Genomic DNA, 19,394 nt, shown 5'->3' with positions numbered 1-19,394 from the left:
GGCTCGAGCCAAAGTCGTGCAGCGGTGCGTCCTCTCCTGTAACGAAGCCATTGTGCTGCCAGCGGGCGCGCGCGGGCGCTGCCCTGCTGCGTGCTTGGCGCGAGAGCCCAGGTGGCTTAGCGCGCGCAGGGACTTGCGAAGACGGGAACCGACTGTGTTCTGCCTTGACTAGACAGCTTTCATAGCTAGCTGCCATACAGAGTGGGATGCAGGAGGCAGCGTGTGATGCGACCTTGCATGTTACCTTTAGAGCACGAGTTGGTTCTGCCTCCCTGCCAGTCAAGCCTGAACAATTGGCTTAGAAATGTCTGCCAGGTCAACGGTACCTCCTTGTGATGCAGTCTTGTCACGTTCCCCAAGTCCATGCGTGACCAGCTCTTCTAGTTAAGGTCGTTTCTTTGCATTTTGGAACTTGTAGTCCCGTTCGTCCCACTGTAAACAAAGACTATAAATCACAGAATGCAAACAAAAAGCCCGGGCTGGGCTAGCTGATAGGGAATGGGCTTGGAGAACGTGGCAGCTATGCAAGTGTTGAGGAATGGACTGGTTGCTCTGATCGTTATGCGGAGCACCGAAGATACATAGACACCAATAAGGGGTAGCCTGGGGTAGCAGATCATACACATATTTTGTCATTTGGTATCCTTGGCACTGCCCCTTGTTTCCCCCTTGTCCGAGGGTTCAGGAGGAGGTGATAGGGAGAGAAAGTAAACAGGGCATCTGCTTGTTTGGCATAGTTTTCATTCTATGCTCTTCTTCCACTCACTGGGCAGAAAAGGAGGGCCAATGGACGGAGAAGTGGTTATGCCTGTATTGTCATAAGGGTCATAGGATCCATAATGCCACTTAAGCCACCTCGGTCTTTTTCATCAATTTTTAGTCTACGTGGATAAGTGACAAGAATAGTTATGGTAAAGTGTTCTCGAAAGATTTGGGCTTACTTGCAGTACATGGTAGCACTACGCCTACTATGACAGCCTTTGCCTGGCATAAGAGCAGTGCCAGCTAGGTTTCAGGTAGCAAAATCGTCAATATTCGTGCAAGAGGGGACAACTGAGATGATGAATTACTGTTTAAACCTTTTACATACAAAAGAAGTAGCGACCAGTGCTATGCATGGCTGCAATGCTTTAAATTAAAATCTGGACCAATAAAACAACTTTATGATAATTTTGGCTATGACGCACATGGTGTGAAATTCTATGAGCATATCTTACAGAGAAAATCGAACAAATTCAAAATAATATCCCAAACGACACCTATACCCCCACAAAGCACCACTGTCAAGTCACTAAAGAGTTAAAAGTGATAGGAAATATTAATTGACGAAGGTATCATCAGAGTAAGAGACACCGTGTGATCTTGGGCGCTGATGAAAACAGTACAAAATAACATTGCATGCCATTTGACCATGACTACATCACGTGAAAGGTATGAGTAGTAAAATCACAAAAGGTTATTGTATTAGCTAAGGTGCTTCCATGACAGGCCTCTTAGGCCCAGACACTGCTAACTTGCCAAAGGAGGCTTCTCATACCTCGTACAGTCATCCTGGTCCTAATGCAAGCTCAAAACCATGCATAACATATATTCCCTGGTAAAATCACCATGGACCCAGGGACAGACTGACGTGCCCATTATAGCCTCATTATTCAGCACTGCCTCCTATACCCAGAGGGCTCATCATTTGGCAAGGAAAGCCTCAGAAATCAATGAACTGCCTCATATTTCAAGGTACAGCCTCACATGCTTGGGCCTAACCTTACAAGTCCAGGTAGACCCTGATAAGTCAAGGCAGAACGTCACATGCCAAAGCACGCATCGTATGACCACAGACAGCCCATGTACATGCTCAGATTCATGCACTCAGTAAAGCCTTGTATGTTCAAGTACTGCCTCATATTGATAGACACAGCCTCGTATGCCGAGTGCAACCTCATGTGGCTGAGAGCAGCCTCACATATCAGACCTATCTTATACGTCCTGTTATGAACTATAGCATTCTTTTAGTACTGGAAATGATAAATCCTAAAAGTCACTGATTGATGTTTAAAGATCAACATGCTTGACAGGCAATGATCAGAAAACGTGGTTCTCACTTTCTACCTGCTAGATGTTAATCTATGTTATTCTGTACAGCATTACATGGATTTAGCAAGGCACTTTACTGTGCCCTTTGGGTGTCACTTTCGTGGCTAAGAAGCAGCAGTGCTATTTTGGTTGTTGGCCGACTAGACATTGAGTAAAAGTCTGTATTAGCTGGGAATGGGATTCAATCTTCTGAAAAGGGAGGCAGTGAGCTCCAGATGAGAAGCCAACAACTTCTCTGCTTACTTTGGGAAAACATCAGACCCATGGAAGAGAGGATGGTGGGCAAAGAGAGCATGTTACCAGTAAAGGTCCAAACGGAGAAAGAAAGATCCTGTCCATAGAAAGTTTTATGGAAAATATAGAGATCTGTAACTTAATTATTTCGATCCCAGTGAGCTAGGACAGATCTCTTCATACAAAGGATCTATTTACGGAAAGGATTATATGATCATGCTGGTCGTTAAATCAGGTAGCCCAGGCGGAGCGCCTGTTACCAGGTCACCTAGATTCAAGTGCAGTGGTCGTCCTGTGTGGGAAGGCCAAAACGGGGAGGTTCTCTACAAGATCTTTGGACTAAAGACCACTTCTTGACAAAAGGGCTGCGTACAATGGAACAAGAACAATTGTGGACTGCCTGAGATTCTATACTGATGTGGTCTGTGCAGGAGTAGCGTGGACAGAGTGCAGTGAGTGGACGCTATAGTTAGTGTTTGTGTGATGAAGTAAAGATATGTTCTGGAAATAAAGAGGTTGATGAAATCTCCAGAGGGGGGAGGGCAATAAAGCGACATAATCACTTAATTGTCTGTGAAGCACACATCAACCAAGAGTGTTCCAGTGTAGTGTTACACAGCAATTTGCATCACAACTGTAAGGCAAAGTCAGGTGGTTACCATAACATTTATCTGACCATGCCTTCTACTGAAGGTGATTGCATCAATGCTGAAACTGAAGCAATTCATCCCTGTCCATAAACAACCGAATCACAAGACCACACTACTAAAAATCATGCAATATGTGATCAGCAACAAATGCATAAAGCTAGCAACAAACTCATATGTGCCAAACAAGATCATTTACTAACTGCAAAACGAGGCAAACAGAAACAACTCTTGCAACACAATGTGACAAGTAAGGGAAGCGAAGACAAGTCATTAATATACATAACACGCAACTTTAAACTCACAGCAGAATACCGTACATTCTGAGCACTTCATTAACACACTCGTCTGCAAACACCCCTTAAAAACCAATACTGCAGCACTCGACGCAGAGCAAAGAAGGCGAGCCACATGCAATGGAAAATGGTAATGAACTCATCTGCGAATGGAGATGCATTACTTGCAGTTTCAACTACCACTGGTACACATGCACCTAGCTGTGTAAGGAGTAAAAAAAGAGCACATGATAGGTGGAGAAGCGGCATGTAATGAAGGGGGTGGCAGAATCAAAATTTCACATGTCCTACAGTGTTGTTGTGGTGAAGACATGCAATAATGCCCACCCCATTCACCAAACATGATGGAGATTTTTACATGCTAAACGCCAACAACAAAAATGTTCTGAGGTGAAACTAAAACTAACAAAAGTAAACAAGCATTTGCAATGCAAAGGGTCTCGATTTTGATTGAGCTGTAAACTAACTTGACTTTTCTTGCCACTTAAATTGAAAATGAAAAGTAAAACAGTTGACATAAGCCAGCCAATTCAAAGCACTACGGCTGCCATGAGCGCGAACGAGAGACACAAAAGGAAAAAGAAGTCCACTCGCAGTCAAACGTATCAGCAAAAGTGCAATTATCCATGTAACAGGGTCGACGTCCAAGGCGGTAACAAAACTGCCCCAAGGAGGGACAAATGTAAAGCATTTACCAATGATAACAAAGGATTTTTGAAACTCAAGCCCATGAACGAGTGATAGTGATGGGCGTGCGGTAGGCGTGGTTAAAAGCCCACAGATACATTACAACATGTCGAGGTGCTTGCATGCTCAACCTAAAAAGCACCGTCCATGGACTAAACTAACAATTAAGTCTTTGCCATTGATTGTTTTGCTGCTGGCACAGTTCTTTGGTTTATCTTGGCATAGATAATCCTTCTACGGACTCTTCTTAGGCATTTCAACCTTTGTTTCTTAGTCCCAAACCTTCCACTCTAACTGTAATCATTGCTGATATGGATGTAACAACGATTGTTATGCTGCAAAATACTGGTGTCATGCAAAAACTGTTTTTTGCACCCCATTTATAATCATTTTTATGTACCCCAATGTTCAGTTTTACTTCACGAGTTAAGTTGGTTACACACTATTCTTTAATGTATTTTATTTCTGAAAATTGATAGGACATGAGAATCCTCTTCCTTAATACAGATGGGTTACAGGATTTCCCAGTATTTCTTTATCACTTTAGCAAATAGGGCACCATATAGGCCCCAATACCTAAACTTTGCTCCATTGGACCAAGAAGCTATAGGTGACTGGGGCCATTAAAACATATAACCTCTGAAGCCAATTAACCTCGCACACTAGCTAGACAATAGCTTTTAAATCTGCAGCGAAGCTCTCCAGATGCTGTGACAAAGAGCCAGGACAAATGACCTTTCCCAGGGAATGTTTATCACAAGTGGATGAATTGTTTGGTAACGTTTTACCCACAGACAACTTTTCCCATCAGTACTGTGTGAGGCATGCTAGAAAGGTTAGTTGGGCAGACTCAATCTACAGTACCTCGGTGACACTGCTTAGTCCGCTCTCGGCCTCTAGCGCTTTCACAAGGATGTGGTAAAGATGATGCTCGCTCTCAAAATCCACAGCATGTGTCAGGCTCAGCTCCCCACTTTCCTGGTTAATTCTGAAAAGACCACTTGGATTCAGCAGCAAGGTGTAAGAAAGAGGTTTGTTCTGGAAGGAGACAGCTTCGACAACAGCTATTCTGTAAACAGAGCAAACACAGGGTTATTTGGTAGAATGTTACAACAACAGGCTTATTCATGAATTCATGACTACTTATGGACAAACCTTATACCCCGGGTGATCTTTTTAGAGACCATAAGCACATTGTTCTACGGATGCAGGATAGGAGCCCCACAGTGTTCAAAGTAGGTGATACTCTTATGATTCTTCAAAATATTGAAGCTTTACACACTGTGGCACTATCCCGCATGATGCTCGCATTTGATAAGATCCTGCTCCTGGAAAACCGAAGAAACTGAATTTTTCCTAGTGTTTCCACTTTCTGTGGCTAATTAGTGGCTTGGAGTGGTGTGGGGTAGATTGAGGTAGAGTGGAATGGGGGTAGAGTGGGTTAGAATGGAGTGGGTGGATTGGGGTAGATTGGAGTGGGGTAGATTGGACTAGGGTAGATCGGAGTGGGGGATTTCGGTAGAGTAGCAGGGTAGATTGGAGTGGGGTAGATTGCATTGCAGTAGATTGGAGTGGAGTGAGGTGGATTGGAGTGGAGTAGATTGAGGTAGATTAGAGAGGGATACATATGAGTAAGGTAGATCATGGTAGATTGGGGTAGAGTGGACTGGGATATATTGGAGAAGACTGGAGTGCTGTGAAGTAGATTGGGGTGGAGTGGGTAGACTGGGGTAGAGTGGATAGATTGGAGTGGAGTCAGGTAGATTGGGTGGACTGTAGTGGGGTAGATTGGAGTGGAGTAAATTGTGCTAGATTGTAGTGAAGTGGGGTGGGGAAGACTGGAGTACATTGGAGTGGAGTGGGATAGCTTGGAGTGGAGTGGGTAGAGTGGAGTGGGGTAAGTGGTACGGAGTGGAGGGGAACAGAGTACAGTGGTTTGTTGTGTCGTGAGCGACACTGATTGGAGGGCCGTAGAGCGGAGTGCCATGTCATAGAATAAAGTGGTGTGATAGAGTAGAGTGGAGTGTCATAGAAGGGAGTGGCGTGGTATAGAGTGGAAGGGCATGGAGTGGAGAGGAGTGGCGTAGTGTGTAGTATGTAAGGTGTGGTAGCGCACTGCCATTACTGACAATATATTTTCAACTGAAATGAAAATTACATTTGCACCAAAAATGTTTTACCGCACACAAACAATAATATGTGCAAATGTCATCACCTAGTGTATTAATGTTTTTTTTATCATATTCAAATATTTGTTGCCACCACACTTCAGAATTACAAAACATGTAATTCATTTGCACTAATTATAATATATTCTGAAACATTAGCACAGTTTTTTTTTGTGTGCTAGGAAAAAAGATCCTACACCCTCTCTTCTTACATGGATACTCAGCAGGATTATCACACATATTCTCTCTCTTTGAAGTCAGAGGAAGAAAAGTAAACACAAAGCTCCCTCAGAAGAGAGAAGTTGATATTTGACCCGTGTCTTTGAGAGCACAGCAAACATGACAAGATAAGAACAAGATTCAAGGGCCTCTTTACAGAAAGTGAGTTTGTGGAAGTATACACTAAACAAGGTTTGGGCAACTGGAGGGGACTCAAGCTCAAACTGTACAGCCTAAAGCAAATAAAGGCAGCAAATAGGAAGATAGAATATGTAAGCTGGAAACCACAAAGCTAGTGGTAAGCAGCAGTGGAATGAATCCCTAGGGCAGCTTTCTGAATGTCCCTAAGTTACCTTTAAACCTTTAACAAACTAGACAGCTGCGCTATAGGTTTCGACCTAACAATAGGGGGACATATTTTCTGGACACAACTTGACAAAGCAAGCCATTTGCTATAATTTTGGGATACACACATTCGTTCAGTGTCATCATTCCCCAGTGTGACCTTGTATTTAATGTATATTACTTTAGCATTTAATTTGCATATTTACTACTGCAATCCTAATCACTGCTGCTAAACTCACTAATGCAGCTAGCCATGGTTGTGTTATTGGCTTACTGTCTAGATATTTATTAAAGACAAGCAGTTCCCTATATCTTTTAATATTTTTCACAATAGGAAAGACTCTTCTGGAGCAGTTGTGACCACTGGTGCGGATGTACACGGACACAAAGTTTGGCGAGGCCTATATTTGTGTCACAAGGTAACCTTGCTTAAAATGAATCTACTCACCAACAGTCCATTCAAGTAAAGCCTTTAAAACACCCCTGCTTCTTTGCCTCTGGCATCTAGTTCTTACTTTAAACTCCTGGTGTAACCAATGTCTGACCTGCTTTCTTAACCTCGGTGTTGGTTATGCTCTGTACTTGTGCCTGCATTGCACACTTCGCTCCCTCACTCATTGGCAGTCATGTAGTTGAAAGTGGGGGTATTGTATTTTTCTGGCCACTCCCTTGGTAATCACTGTGTCACCCATGCAATGACCAGCAAACTGACAACCATAGGATGCCATAGGTGAAGAAACACAATGAGTTGAACATGCGTCTATGCTTCACCTGGCAGAAAGGAAGGTCAGGCCTCACTTTTGGAGATAACAAAATACCACAGTGCACCACCCCTGAAAAACAATGAAACGTGTATGTGTGAAAAATGCTTATCTAGCACTATGGTACCCAGAAAAAAGTTGGAGCATTTGTATACAAGAGTTCGATTAAAGGCAACATAGGCTTACTTTTCTCCAGCCAGGGTGTTCTCAGGAACAAACAAACTGTAGGACATGTTGGTGAACTGAGGCGGTCTGCTCCCAGCCAAGATGGAGATGGATGCATATGGGCTTTTGTTGCCGTGCTTATCGGTGGCCTGAACGGTGAGGGCGTACTCCTTATTCCAAGTCAAAGATAATCCAGTAGTCACAACGAGGCCTGTCTCCTTGTCAACTGCAAACCGCTCTTCACCACCTGTCAACAGAGACACATCAAGCCAATAAGTGCATTTTCCAACTAGAGCATATGCGAAATGACAAAGGAAAAAGTTTTAACCAACAACCATACTTTTAGGACCATAATGAAAACGTGCTGCCCTATAATCATTGTTTTAATTCGCCACCCCCCCCCCCCAAGCGATTATCACAAAAGATAAAATATCTCAATGCCCCAGTTCCTCCTCGATCTGATTGCTTGTTATGGCTGTGTCGTCCGTAGAATTCCCTTCAATTCTAGTTCTTAATAATGATATATTTGAGTTCCTGCACCATTATTAATTCATCTCAGGAGACTTCGGTTCAGATCACGAGAAGAGGAGGCTCCGGATATTTAAGGGTTTAACCTCTGACCACAATAAACAGTAAACACGCCTCCCATGGGACATCCAGGGGAAACGCAGCATGTCTTGTTGCCATGTAGCAGACGTGCATGCAACTAGAGAGCACTGGGACGATGAATGGATAGGTTTAAGGAAAAGACAACTTCTCATCTGCATTTAAGAGGTATTGCCTAACACTGCAGACCTATGTACGATGGACAGATCTTAGCCCTACGTCCACTTGGTTTAGAAGTAAATGTAGCACTTGTAGGTTGTGTTTTCTTTCATCGCATCTTTTCAGCTTAAGCTCGAGAATCTCCAAACTGAAACCCATGTCATCGGGCAGTAAGGACGATCACAGCGGGTGCATCGATAAGTACCCATTCTCTTAAAAAGATGAATGTGCCTTTCCAAACTTCCCAGTTATTTAAAAACAAACCTAAGAAGGACACAGCCGTACAAATTGTGTAACTTGTGTAACTCTGGGTGTCTTTTGGGCATTGTTTACACAAGACTTGCATTATCAAGCGTTCAAGTAACACTGAGCAAGTCGCACAACAAGACCGCGTGGTCAAAATGTACCTTTGTAAAAGGCTGCAGTGTATACAATGTGTTTGCAGGAAATCTTGGACCAGTGGTCGGGAGTCAAGCAGTCTGCATGCCGCCAAGGACATGCGGACATACACGTATGATGTTCATGGCCTGCTAACAGGAATATCACAGGAACACAGCCCCGAAGCGGGTAGGAACATGTATGTTAGGTGCCTACTCACCCTCTCGTGCTGTCTACCAGCTTCCTTGATGGAAATGTAGCAATGCTTTGACATTATGTCGTCATGATTAAACCCCTCCTGGCTTCTTTGACAATTGCAGGTTGGGCCCACTGGCTCTCATTTTTGGGGACCAGCACTTATTTTTCCTCGTCAGAGTAAAAGAGATTAAAAAACAAAAGGGGGAAAGAAGGAGGCCGAGAAAGACAGAAAAGGCAGCAAGCAAGCATGAAAAAACTTGCATGAGTGAGATATACATGCAGGAAGTGTCTGGTTATGGATTAAAGAGGTATGAGGTGGAATCAAGACTTTGCAGGCTTGGTTTTCGGCACCCAAGCATTCAAGAGCACCAGCCACCGTCTTCTAGGCACCGGTATTTATACTTTTACAAATTAAGCACTGGCTGTGTATCTGATGAGGCAGCTGTAACAATTCATCCTTTTGGTTTAGATTTTATCAGGTGTAATTAGCAATGCTAATCTAGCTACAAGGGCTCCATGTCTTTGCGGGGATACTGGCCACGGGTGAATGGATGAATGCAAGGTGGCACAAATAGCTCTCGACAATATGATCGCAGTTGGTCTGGGGTTGTAGGTAACAAGGCAAGATGTTGAAGGAGGACTCCCCAATAGGGTGTTACATGGTCAGAGCATATTATTTGGTCAGATACAGGAGCATGACCAAGAGACACATTTTTAGTTCATTTCTGAATTGTTACAGGCAAGGAGAAGTCTGGGGGCAGGTTAGTTCATTCCAGACTCTTGTCACGTGGGCACAAAAGATTAATTTCTATTTTTTTACTTATGTACCTGATGGTTTTCCAGACTATGAATATGTAATTTGTGGGCAAGGCTGTGCTTAATTTGTGCTTGTTGTTTCCGGTGCTGAGCACCAGCGCTTATTTTTGAGGGCAGGGGCTTATTCTTCTGCCTCAAGCATTTGCTGTGAGCAAAAGACATATATGGGAAAGACGGAGGAAGTGAAAAATGAAAAAGCGTCACAAAGGGAGGACGTAGAAAGCTGCTAGAGTGAGCTGAAGGGGCAGGGAGTGGCTTTAAAAGGTTTGAAGAGGCCCGAGATGGCTTCAGGATTACACCACCTCAGTATTCCATCTTCACACATTGAATTGCAGCAGCCATGTGTTTAAAAGGAGGGCTTTGAGCACCGGCACCTTTTTATTTACAAATTAAGCACTGGGGCAAGGTAGTTGGCAGAATGTGAGTGTATGACCCTGCAGATCACGCAGTATAATTTGAATTTTCTGTGGGTGGAAGGGGTAACTTGTGAAGTTTTATTTTGGTGGGAGTGATGTGGTCGGAATTTCCTTGGTCTGTGATGAGATGTATTTCCGTATTGTGACGGATGTCAGATAGCTACAGTTGTATTAAACTGTGATTCCTACTAAGGGCCTGATTTAGATATTGATGGATGGATTACTCTGTCCCGTCCGCCGAAATCTAAATCCCATTATTTCCTATAAGATTTAGATTTAGGCAGATGGGGTATATGTCACCGTTGTGACGAAGTAACCTGTCCTTCAGGATCTAATCAGGCCTTCAATGTCTTCGTTGAAATCAGTCCAATAATGGGTGTCCAGCAAAGTGGCGACTCCTAGAACAGACACTGGAAGACAGCCTTAATAAAAACTATTTTTAGTGGAAATGTCACTTCCTTGTTTCTGGCTGCTTAAGTCAGTACTCAACTTTTGATCATCCCTTAGATTTTGTTAACCATGTTTACAACAAATAGTGTGAAATGTCTGCAAGTGTCTTGTTGGTGTTTTTTGTTTACCTTCCAGAAGGAGATATGATATCCCATTGTTGGAGCTCTCATCATTGTAGTAGTGGGCCAACAGCTGGTACACGGATGCACCTTTCGGTGCCACCGGGTCAACACACGCGAGGTAGGGGAAAGGATACATGGTCCACTCCAGGCTCTCTTCACGAGGGACAACGATCGTCAAGTGGCACAAATACCAGTCGCTTTCTGAAAAACATGTGATGCAGGCATAAGGTAAGTAGTTTTTACTTTTTTTCTGGGCGTCTTCTGTCTGTAATATTGCGGTACGAAGGCACAGATATGCTTGGACGACAGCACTGAAGCACGGAGCACCAAGGCGAGGATCATACATTGGATGCATTTGCAAACACAAAGCCCTATCCTGCCCATCTATTTGTAGGATCAGAGATGCCATAAAGGGCTTTTTGAAAGCCAAGCACATTTTTAAGTAGGTAAAGCAGAACACAACAAATTATTCAGGACAATGTATAACATCTCATAATATCATTGCCAATGGAGCGGAATTCCCAATCCGGCCATTAACAGAAGATATTGGCCAGATAGGGAATGACAAGTGATGCAGGATTATGGCATTAAGCATTCCTGGGTGCTTTTTACTGGTGATATCCATCAGGTCACCCCTAGAGATCAATGTGGAGACAGCGATTTCCACGTGTATTCCCCCTTCCATCCGAGACCTGATGTTCCTGGCGCCACTTGCACTGAGGGATCAAATCTACCGTATTTGCAGAAGAAGCAGTGGCTTCTGCGGCTTCGAAATGTTCTTCTTGAAATATGAGTGTGGGATCAGCGAAAGAAATCAGATCCATGCAGGCATGCCCTTTAATTAAGAAAATAATTATTGGGAAAAAAAGCTTAACAGCATGACGTTTTTTTTTTTTATAATATTAGAATTTGCGTTTCTCCTAAGTGACACCTTCTTTCATGTCGTGTGAAAGAGGACTAAATTGGCTGCTTAGTTTATGCAGTTTCATGGACAGGCCTGTGAAAAGCGGGGGCGCGTGAGACACAAAGCCTGGCCCGGGCCCGGGCCTGCTGCCAGTTGCACTCTCCTCGCTGGCAAGGGTATGTCAGCTGCAAGGCCCGGTGCTAATTAGCGTCCTGTACGTCGTCGTTTCACCAGCGGCGCGCGGCGGAGTCCCGCGGGCGGCGCGGTAATGAAGTCTTTACAGCTGAACCTTTCCTCGCGCACAGACCTATTATTACACGCGGCTGCGGCGCCCTTTATATTACGCCACAATTATCTCTCTGTAGTAAATGCTGAACATGTGTCCGTTGGCGCACAAAGACGTACAGCGCCAGTTACTCAAACAGCGCTAATATTTGAGGCTCGCACCCCCTATTAGAAGAGTCTGGCCAGAATTCTGTGTTTAAAGCTAGAACCGGAAAAGTAGGGGGCTCGCATTTGGCTTTCCAATGCTAGGGGCACACGCGTATCCATGCCCACCGCCAGTATTCACCATGTTTGTTTCATGTGAAAAGAGGTTTAGGAAGAACTCGAAATATCACGCTGAAAGCATTTGATAGTTTAATGCATCGTCTCGTTCCGTGAATTGAAACAGCTCTGTAGCCCAACTCACAAAACGAGTAGAAAAGAACTGGACTTTGCTCCTTTAACGTTACTTCTAAGTTTGGCATAAATGCAAAGGTTTTCAGGAGGATTCCTGAATAGCCTCACAGTCTGTCCATGTCAAAGAGTACTCAGTTGGTTATCTATTTCACCATGCGGACATGTAATAGCGATATATTTACAATTAAAACCTTTTTTCTTTTATCCTCCACGCAGAAGATATGTTTCTCCTTGTTCAAGCCTTTTGCTCCTCCATGCCAATGCATTATGGGGGGTGTTCTATTTCCATTCCTGGCATAAAAATACGTTTATTCCTGATGTCACAAGCAGGCATAAATAAACAAAGAAACATTCTGGCATGCCTAAGGACCATGCTTTTTTGACGTACAGGATTTAGTACAGAGAACTTCTTTTTCCTCTACACAGGATGGCCTTTAACACATTTTTAAACAGACTGATACTGAAGAGAGGGCATCTAGCGATGGTATTGTTCAAAGTATAGTTCAGGCTTCTCCAACGAGTAGCTCCTGCGCTACCAGTAGCTTCCAGCTACCTGTAAGTAGCTCTCCTGTGTGCAACCTAGTTAACTAAATTAGAAGCTTGTGCTTGACTGAATTAATATATGTATAACAACATTGAAAAGCATGTATTTGAGATTAAAATGTGTGTATTTTTAGAAATCATAAACAGATAGGTGGAGGAAAGAAGCTGAATTTCCAAAATGTATTTAAAGCTGAGTGAGAAAAATCAAAACATGTAGGGGAGATTTTTTTTAACTAATATTATTAACTTGGTGCTAGGGGCATTCACATAAGGCTGTAATGTATAACCCATATAGAGGCATTCAACACTGATACAGCATTTTTCATTATTACTAGCAACCCTGCCTGATGCACTGAAGTGATCACTGCTGGTAATCTTTGAACATGGTGGCCACAGATGAACATCTCTAATTGTATTAGAAGCTTGGAAGAATTCTCATTGACCATAAGCAGCTCGTATTACATAAAAGGTTGCAGACCCCTGGTATAGATGCTGTTGGACACCAAGATTTGCTTTTCTCTAGATCAAGTGAACATCATGCAGTACTTAGCTACAACTAATCAGCATATCAAGATAACAGGAATGGTGAACAGGAACACAATTACTGAGCAAATAAGCATCAGGTCGGATGTATTTCTTCTGTCTTAGTCACCTGACATGAATATGTGAAGGACTATTACATGGCTATTTTGTGTGTACTGCGTATGTACAAAAGGTTGCCTATGTGCATACAATAATTAAATTAGGGTTCCTGTACTGCATAATCTTTTTTGCAGATAATTTCTAATATGCTATACATCTTTTTTTCTGATTGTATTAATCTTACAGCAAGCCACAAAAGGGCATTCTATGTCCTAGGATGCAGTTCATGGCTCAAGTCCATGCTGTACCTTAGAGTGGGAACACCCCGTGGTGCACTGCTGAAGCAGAGCATAAACCTGCTTCTTATTCCTCCCCTCCATAAAGTCACAGTCTGAACAGAGCACCGCCCACCTGCCCCCTGCCGGTGCTTGCTGATTGGGTCTCTCGCTCCCACGCAACCCTAATCCCTCCCCTCACACCTCCACTGGCCCTTTATGTTTTTTGCAGGAAACTCTAAGACAGCCACCTCCATTTTGTGAGCTTGGCTTCTCTGTGCCCTAAACAGCCCAGTAAGCAAGAGACAAAGAAGATGGTGTGAACACAGACTTTCTGTGTATTGTTGTTTTTCTGAAAAAAAGTTTGTACTTTAAAACTGTTGTTTTGTTTCTGCCCATGACTGTTCAAATTCCTTTGCTAGTTTTCCCCTCTACTGTGCCACCCTCCCCCCCCCCCCACCAACAACAAGGTAAGTAGGCAAACTACACCTCAGTGGCAACCAAAGTGTGTTTAAGAGACTGCTTAATCTCCTTTATGGTTTCAACTGTCTTTGGGAAGTGTAAGTAGCACTCACTTTTGGTTTGAAAAAGTGATTATTTTAAATGTGCAAAAAGCAGTATTTTAGTGGCTTCAGAATTGTGGCTTATCTGAAGAGGTGAATAAGGAAGCCAGAAAGTGTGGATTGAGCCTGTCTGTGTCCAAGGAGCTTAGGAATAGAGCAGCACCTCACCAACAACAACAAATACACCAACACAACTCTCATTCACCCGCCTCTCATCCATTGCACAATTTAGAGCTTTAGACTATGACCCACATGCTCCACTACTACCCCAGCCCATAATCCTTCCACCCTAAACAGACGCAATCAAAATAAACATGCCACTCCTCACCACTTCACAACCTAGACTCTTCCTCCCTCTACCCTTCCTGGCTCACCACAAACCTCAGTGTACTACTATGAGCTCCCAAACAACACTACTAAATTCTCCCTCATGTATCTCTCCTTTGGCTCATCCTGAACCTCATTTTACTGATATGATCTTCCTATTCCCTTTCTGTAGACTCTCCCATCCTCCATCTCTCCTTTACTCATCCCAAACCTCTCACTACTACTATGATCTCCCAAATAACACTTCTGGATTTTACCTCTTCTATCCTTCCATTTTTCTATTCAATCTAAATAACAGACCCACATGTCTACTGCTCAAATTAACTCATATTTTCCCACACTAATACTATACTCATATTTCCCTATACTAATCCACCACTGATCCTTTTGGGTTCCAGAGTAGTGTGCTACTCGCCGAAAAATTCAACGCCTCATCAGGGGTAGTAAGTGCTAAATAAATATATTCTAAAAACATAACATAAAGAATGTTTAACATAATCAAGAAACTGTACAGAAAGCTCAATGTGAATGTGAAAAACTGTAGAGGAGTCAAAGTAAGTGTAGATCATGTAAGAAATTATTTTGGTTGGTGTGACTTTACAGTTTTATGTAATGGCATGGCATGTTACTATTGTCAACATGAGCAGCCATTGGTTAGTCATTTCACAGTTTTTCCCTGGAGGCTGATCGGTAATTATTGGCGTGTTAAGACATTTGTGACCTGAAATACATACATCAGGTGACAGCTTTGTAATTGTGTTGACCTACAGAACCTATAGATCTCACACTTTAGGTGATCAGGTCTCTTCACAATAGCCGTAGCCTTGAGATAAATTAAAACCACTTTCTCTCTGACCTAAGGATTAAAGAATATAGTAGCAGCCGCCACAAATTACTATGGTGGGGGGTGGGGGAGTCGGCAGACACGGAGGGGAGAAAATGAAAAGATAAAATGCAATAAATTGAACTTAACTTCAGGGACACTGCAGCCTTGTTCGTTGCTCCTCTTGTGTTGATCTGGTGATGTGCGAATGCTGGGACACCAGGATAGGCTCCCCAGCAATACTTGTGCTGCTTACATACTAAACATAGCATGTAAGCAGTGCCAGGATTGGTCTGAGCGGCAGAGACTGCCGCTCAGACACAAGTCTGAGGTCGATGCTGTTTCTCCAGCCCAGCTGTATGCACAGCTGGGCTGGAGAAACCTAAGTGCGCATGTGTGTTTGGCCAGGCTCAGACGGCCGGCCAAACACACATGGGCACTTAGGTGCACACTCCCCTCCACCCTCCTCCCACCTCCCCATGGCCCAGCCCACCCCTCCTGCACTGCTGAGCCAAAAGTAGAAAAATAAAAAGATGGAAAACTATTGTTTTATTTTTGTGCTTCTGGCTCAGCCAGTGGGTGATGCCTCTTCGCCATAGCGAAGGAGCCACCCTTGTATAGTAGTCGCTCATAAACACATGGGACTCGGACACAACATTTTCTCAGTATATAACAAACAAGGTAACTCTATGGTTTATCACATTATCAAGAATGAGCTTTTGGCACTGTTTCTTGATTAAATATTGCTCATTTTATATGTTTTTAACTTTCATTTCATTCTTCATATGTATTTTAATCTGCACCATCCCAACACTTTGTCAATTAATGTTTCCTGTTGTGTTACCAGTCAGTCCAAGCTCAATCAGGAGCAACTACCACAGAAATAAATTATAAGGAATTAGTCTTCAATACAATGAGGCATCAGCAGTCTCAACATGGTGAAGGCCTTAGGTTGAAAATAGCAAGACCGAAACCAAGTGAACACTATTAAAGACAATGAATACCTGAGGCTCGGCCAGGGAACTGAGTGATGGAAAAAGTGCACTCAGATCAGGAAGGAAAACATTCCAGAAGGGTGCCATCCAAAAACAATTTAATGACCAACAGGAAGGAACTGGTTCAAAATAAAGTTTGATGCCATAATTAAACTGATTGTTAGAGAATTGTATACGTTAACTCCATCGCGTTTGTAATAAAACTTTCAACATTAAAGGAGTATTGTGTCCTTTATAATTATTTTTTAGGAGGAGCTACACCAGCGATGTCATGGAACAATCCATTAGATATAAAAATGACTGTGCCACCCCGGGACAGGTGTCTCACTCAAACCTCATTGCTTGTGGTTAATATTTAAGTGAAATACAAGAAGAGAGTGGAAAAAATGGCAGGCTCTGGGTCCAAGCGCTATCGCTTCCACTTCCCAGTAGTACTGCAACATGTCAACTGATGGTTCTGCCACTCATCTAAGGAGGCAGCTAGCGGGAGTCCGAATACTGTCAGTTGTTTCCCCTGTATGAAAGGAAACCATGAGCTTTCCTTGCCTGCACTATGGTGCTGCCTCTTTAGGATGAGCGAGTGGGCCATGTTTTGCCAGTTTGCAGGAGAAAGTTCTCGAATGCCGTTCACTTCCTGGAATTGTGCATCGCTATTCCTTAACAGTTAAATGACCAGCCTGTGTCTACTTTTGGCCATCTGGAGGTCGTATAAGTGGTTCATTAATAATTACTGCACGATATAAATAGGCGCCACGTTTTACATGCCACTGGTACTATATGTAGAAGGCCATGTGCAGAAATATGCTTCTGTTTGGTGAGGATCTCGCAGTGGAGAACCAGTCAGCAAACCAGCACCACCACTTTTAAAAAAAGAGGCCAGGGTTCATTGTATTTCAGTTTTGAAAATGTTCCTACTTTCATATGATGTATTTCAGATCAGTTTTAAAGAGCCACATGTCAGTCAGGACAGCTCTTTGGGAACCAGATAGGATAAATAGTGCTGGACAGAGGCAAGGGACCCGCATAACTCATATGCAAACTGACAACAAAACCTAAAACCAACAGCTAGGTGTTCAACCTTTTTTTTTCAGAAAGCTAAGAAAAAAGAAACACTTCATACAATTGTGAGGAAATGGGGTGTATTATACGTTGTGGTGCAACTTCACCATGTAATAGACTTACCAACCCCTTTAGGTCCAGTAGGTTTTTTTCTGTAAAACCTTCAACTCAACCCTATTAGCTATGGCACTGAGCAGCAAGACTTCACAGAGGAACAAGAAGACATCGACACAGCACTCAAGAAATCAAGCCCCAATTTATAAAAATAGACTGTATTTTTATGAGTGTAGACACTAGAACAAAAAAAAAAACACCCGGGGTTGTTTTGGAAATATTGATTTTACAAGCAGTTATAACAGAAGAGGGACTTCTTTAGAAGCTCCAGGCTTTTTATCAGCAGTACAATGGATTCCTATGGAGTGGTTCTGATGCATGGGGTGAAGCATGTGAAGAGGCTTCAAGAATGGTGTGGATGCGATGCGGTTGACTGGGTTTTTTTCCTGCAGGGATTCCTTGGTGTACAAAGACAGTGAGGAGGTCCTGTTTGTAGGGTCAACATTTCACAAAATCCTCTAAGGTCTGGTCGAAGTCCAGTCATTGCTGGACTGACTACCAGTCGCCCGTTATCAAGGTCATAGGTCAATGCTTACTGGGTTGATAACTTCCCTTCTGAGGTTCCCAGCAACTCTCCGACAGCACTCCCAGATTCAATGAACTTGGGTGCAACTCTTTGTTTTGGGTCTTCGTCCTTGGTGCCGCATGGCGGCAGTGGTAGCAGGTTGAAGACTTTGGGCTACCAACTTGCCCCCGCAGGCTTCTTCAGCTCAGTGGCGAAACAAAACTAGAGGGGCCCCCTGCAAAGTACCTTCAGGGAGCCTCCTCCTCCCTGGTCCCAGTCAGAGGCCTGCCGCCCGTGCACAGTGTACTGTGCTGAGGGGGGCCCCTGGAGCTCAGGGGCTCCCCCGCACCCACCACAGGGGCCTTTGTTACGCCACTGCTTCAGCTGTTATTTCCCTGTGCTGCTAACAAGAGGCAGGACCTCTGGCCTTTGGAGTCCCTTAGCTTGACAGGGCTCTGGAGACAGCTTATCCTTGAACAGGACATGGCAGGCACAGTCCCTTTCCTTGCTAGCCACCAGGTGCAGAAGGTGCTGTCCTTGTCGGTGCAATCTCTTTTTGCTGGTACCCTTAGTGCAGCAGAGCAGTCTTTTTTCAGTCCTTCTTCCAAGTTGTTTGAGATCCTAGTTCTGGGTGACAGTGGTGTCCTATTTATCTGCAGAAAATGCCCTTAGGGTAGGATGCAGTAGGTAGCCAATGGGCTAATAGGTTCCCTCCCTCCTGAGGACCACTTCCTGTGAAGTGTGTCATGTGGCTATCCCAAGATGCTCCACTCTGCTCACTCTCAGGATGGGGAGACTCCTCTTTCATCACTCAAAGCTACTTATCCCTCCCCCAGGATGTGGCTATCCCAGGGCTACATTACCTGAAAAAAACGGTTTGACAACTAGCTTCTCTCCTGTCCCTAGTGCCCACTTGCCTACCTAAACAATAGAGCAGCCCCTATGCCAAGCATTCCCCATTTGCCCTTCAAAGGCTGTTTCTCCTTTGAAGCTCGCCTTCTGGACTAACACCTGTGTGGCTTCCTGCAGGCAGGAGGTAACACCTCTCTCCTATGCAGGCCTCTATTGTGTCCTGTCGCAGGAGGGCAGAAAGCTGTTTGCAGGATAAGCCCCAAGTACATCATTAAACAGGCAATGGAACCCTTCAGCAACTAACTATAGTGGCAACTTCTAAAGTTGCACTTTGCCTCTAGTGACATTAAATTTGATGTAACCATTAAATCACATTTAATGCACTGATTCTTTTAATACCAAACTGTATCAAC

General features: G+C 43.7%; 1 protein-coding gene across 2 annotated transcripts in view; it reads right to left on the bottom strand.

Annotated features, from left to right (window-relative positions):
* The window catches only part of LOC138282681 (neural-cadherin-like), a 380,719-nt gene that overhangs the window by 239,973 nt on the left and 121,352 nt on the right, over positions 1-19,394 (bottom strand). For both annotated transcript variants that reach the window (XM_069220493.1, XM_069220494.1), the window contains exons 2-4: positions 10,765-10,959; positions 7,635-7,860; positions 4,820-5,024 (exon numbers count right to left, since the gene is read on the bottom strand). In XM_069220493.1, the coding sequence (XP_069076594.1) occupies positions 4,820-5,024; positions 7,635-7,860; positions 10,765-10,959 (626 nt within the window). The remainder of the gene's footprint in view (positions 1-4,819; positions 5,025-7,634; positions 7,861-10,764; positions 10,960-19,394) is intronic.

The sequence above is a fragment of the Pleurodeles waltl genome, chromosome 2_2 (genome assembly GCF_031143425.1).
Source record: "Pleurodeles waltl isolate 20211129_DDA chromosome 2_2, aPleWal1.hap1.20221129, whole genome shotgun sequence".
NCBI classification, from domain to species: Eukaryota; Metazoa; Chordata; class Amphibia; order Caudata; family Salamandridae; genus Pleurodeles; species Pleurodeles waltl.
Note: the sequence above shows the minus strand (reverse complement) of the source record. Positions and strands in the feature narration are given on the sequence as shown.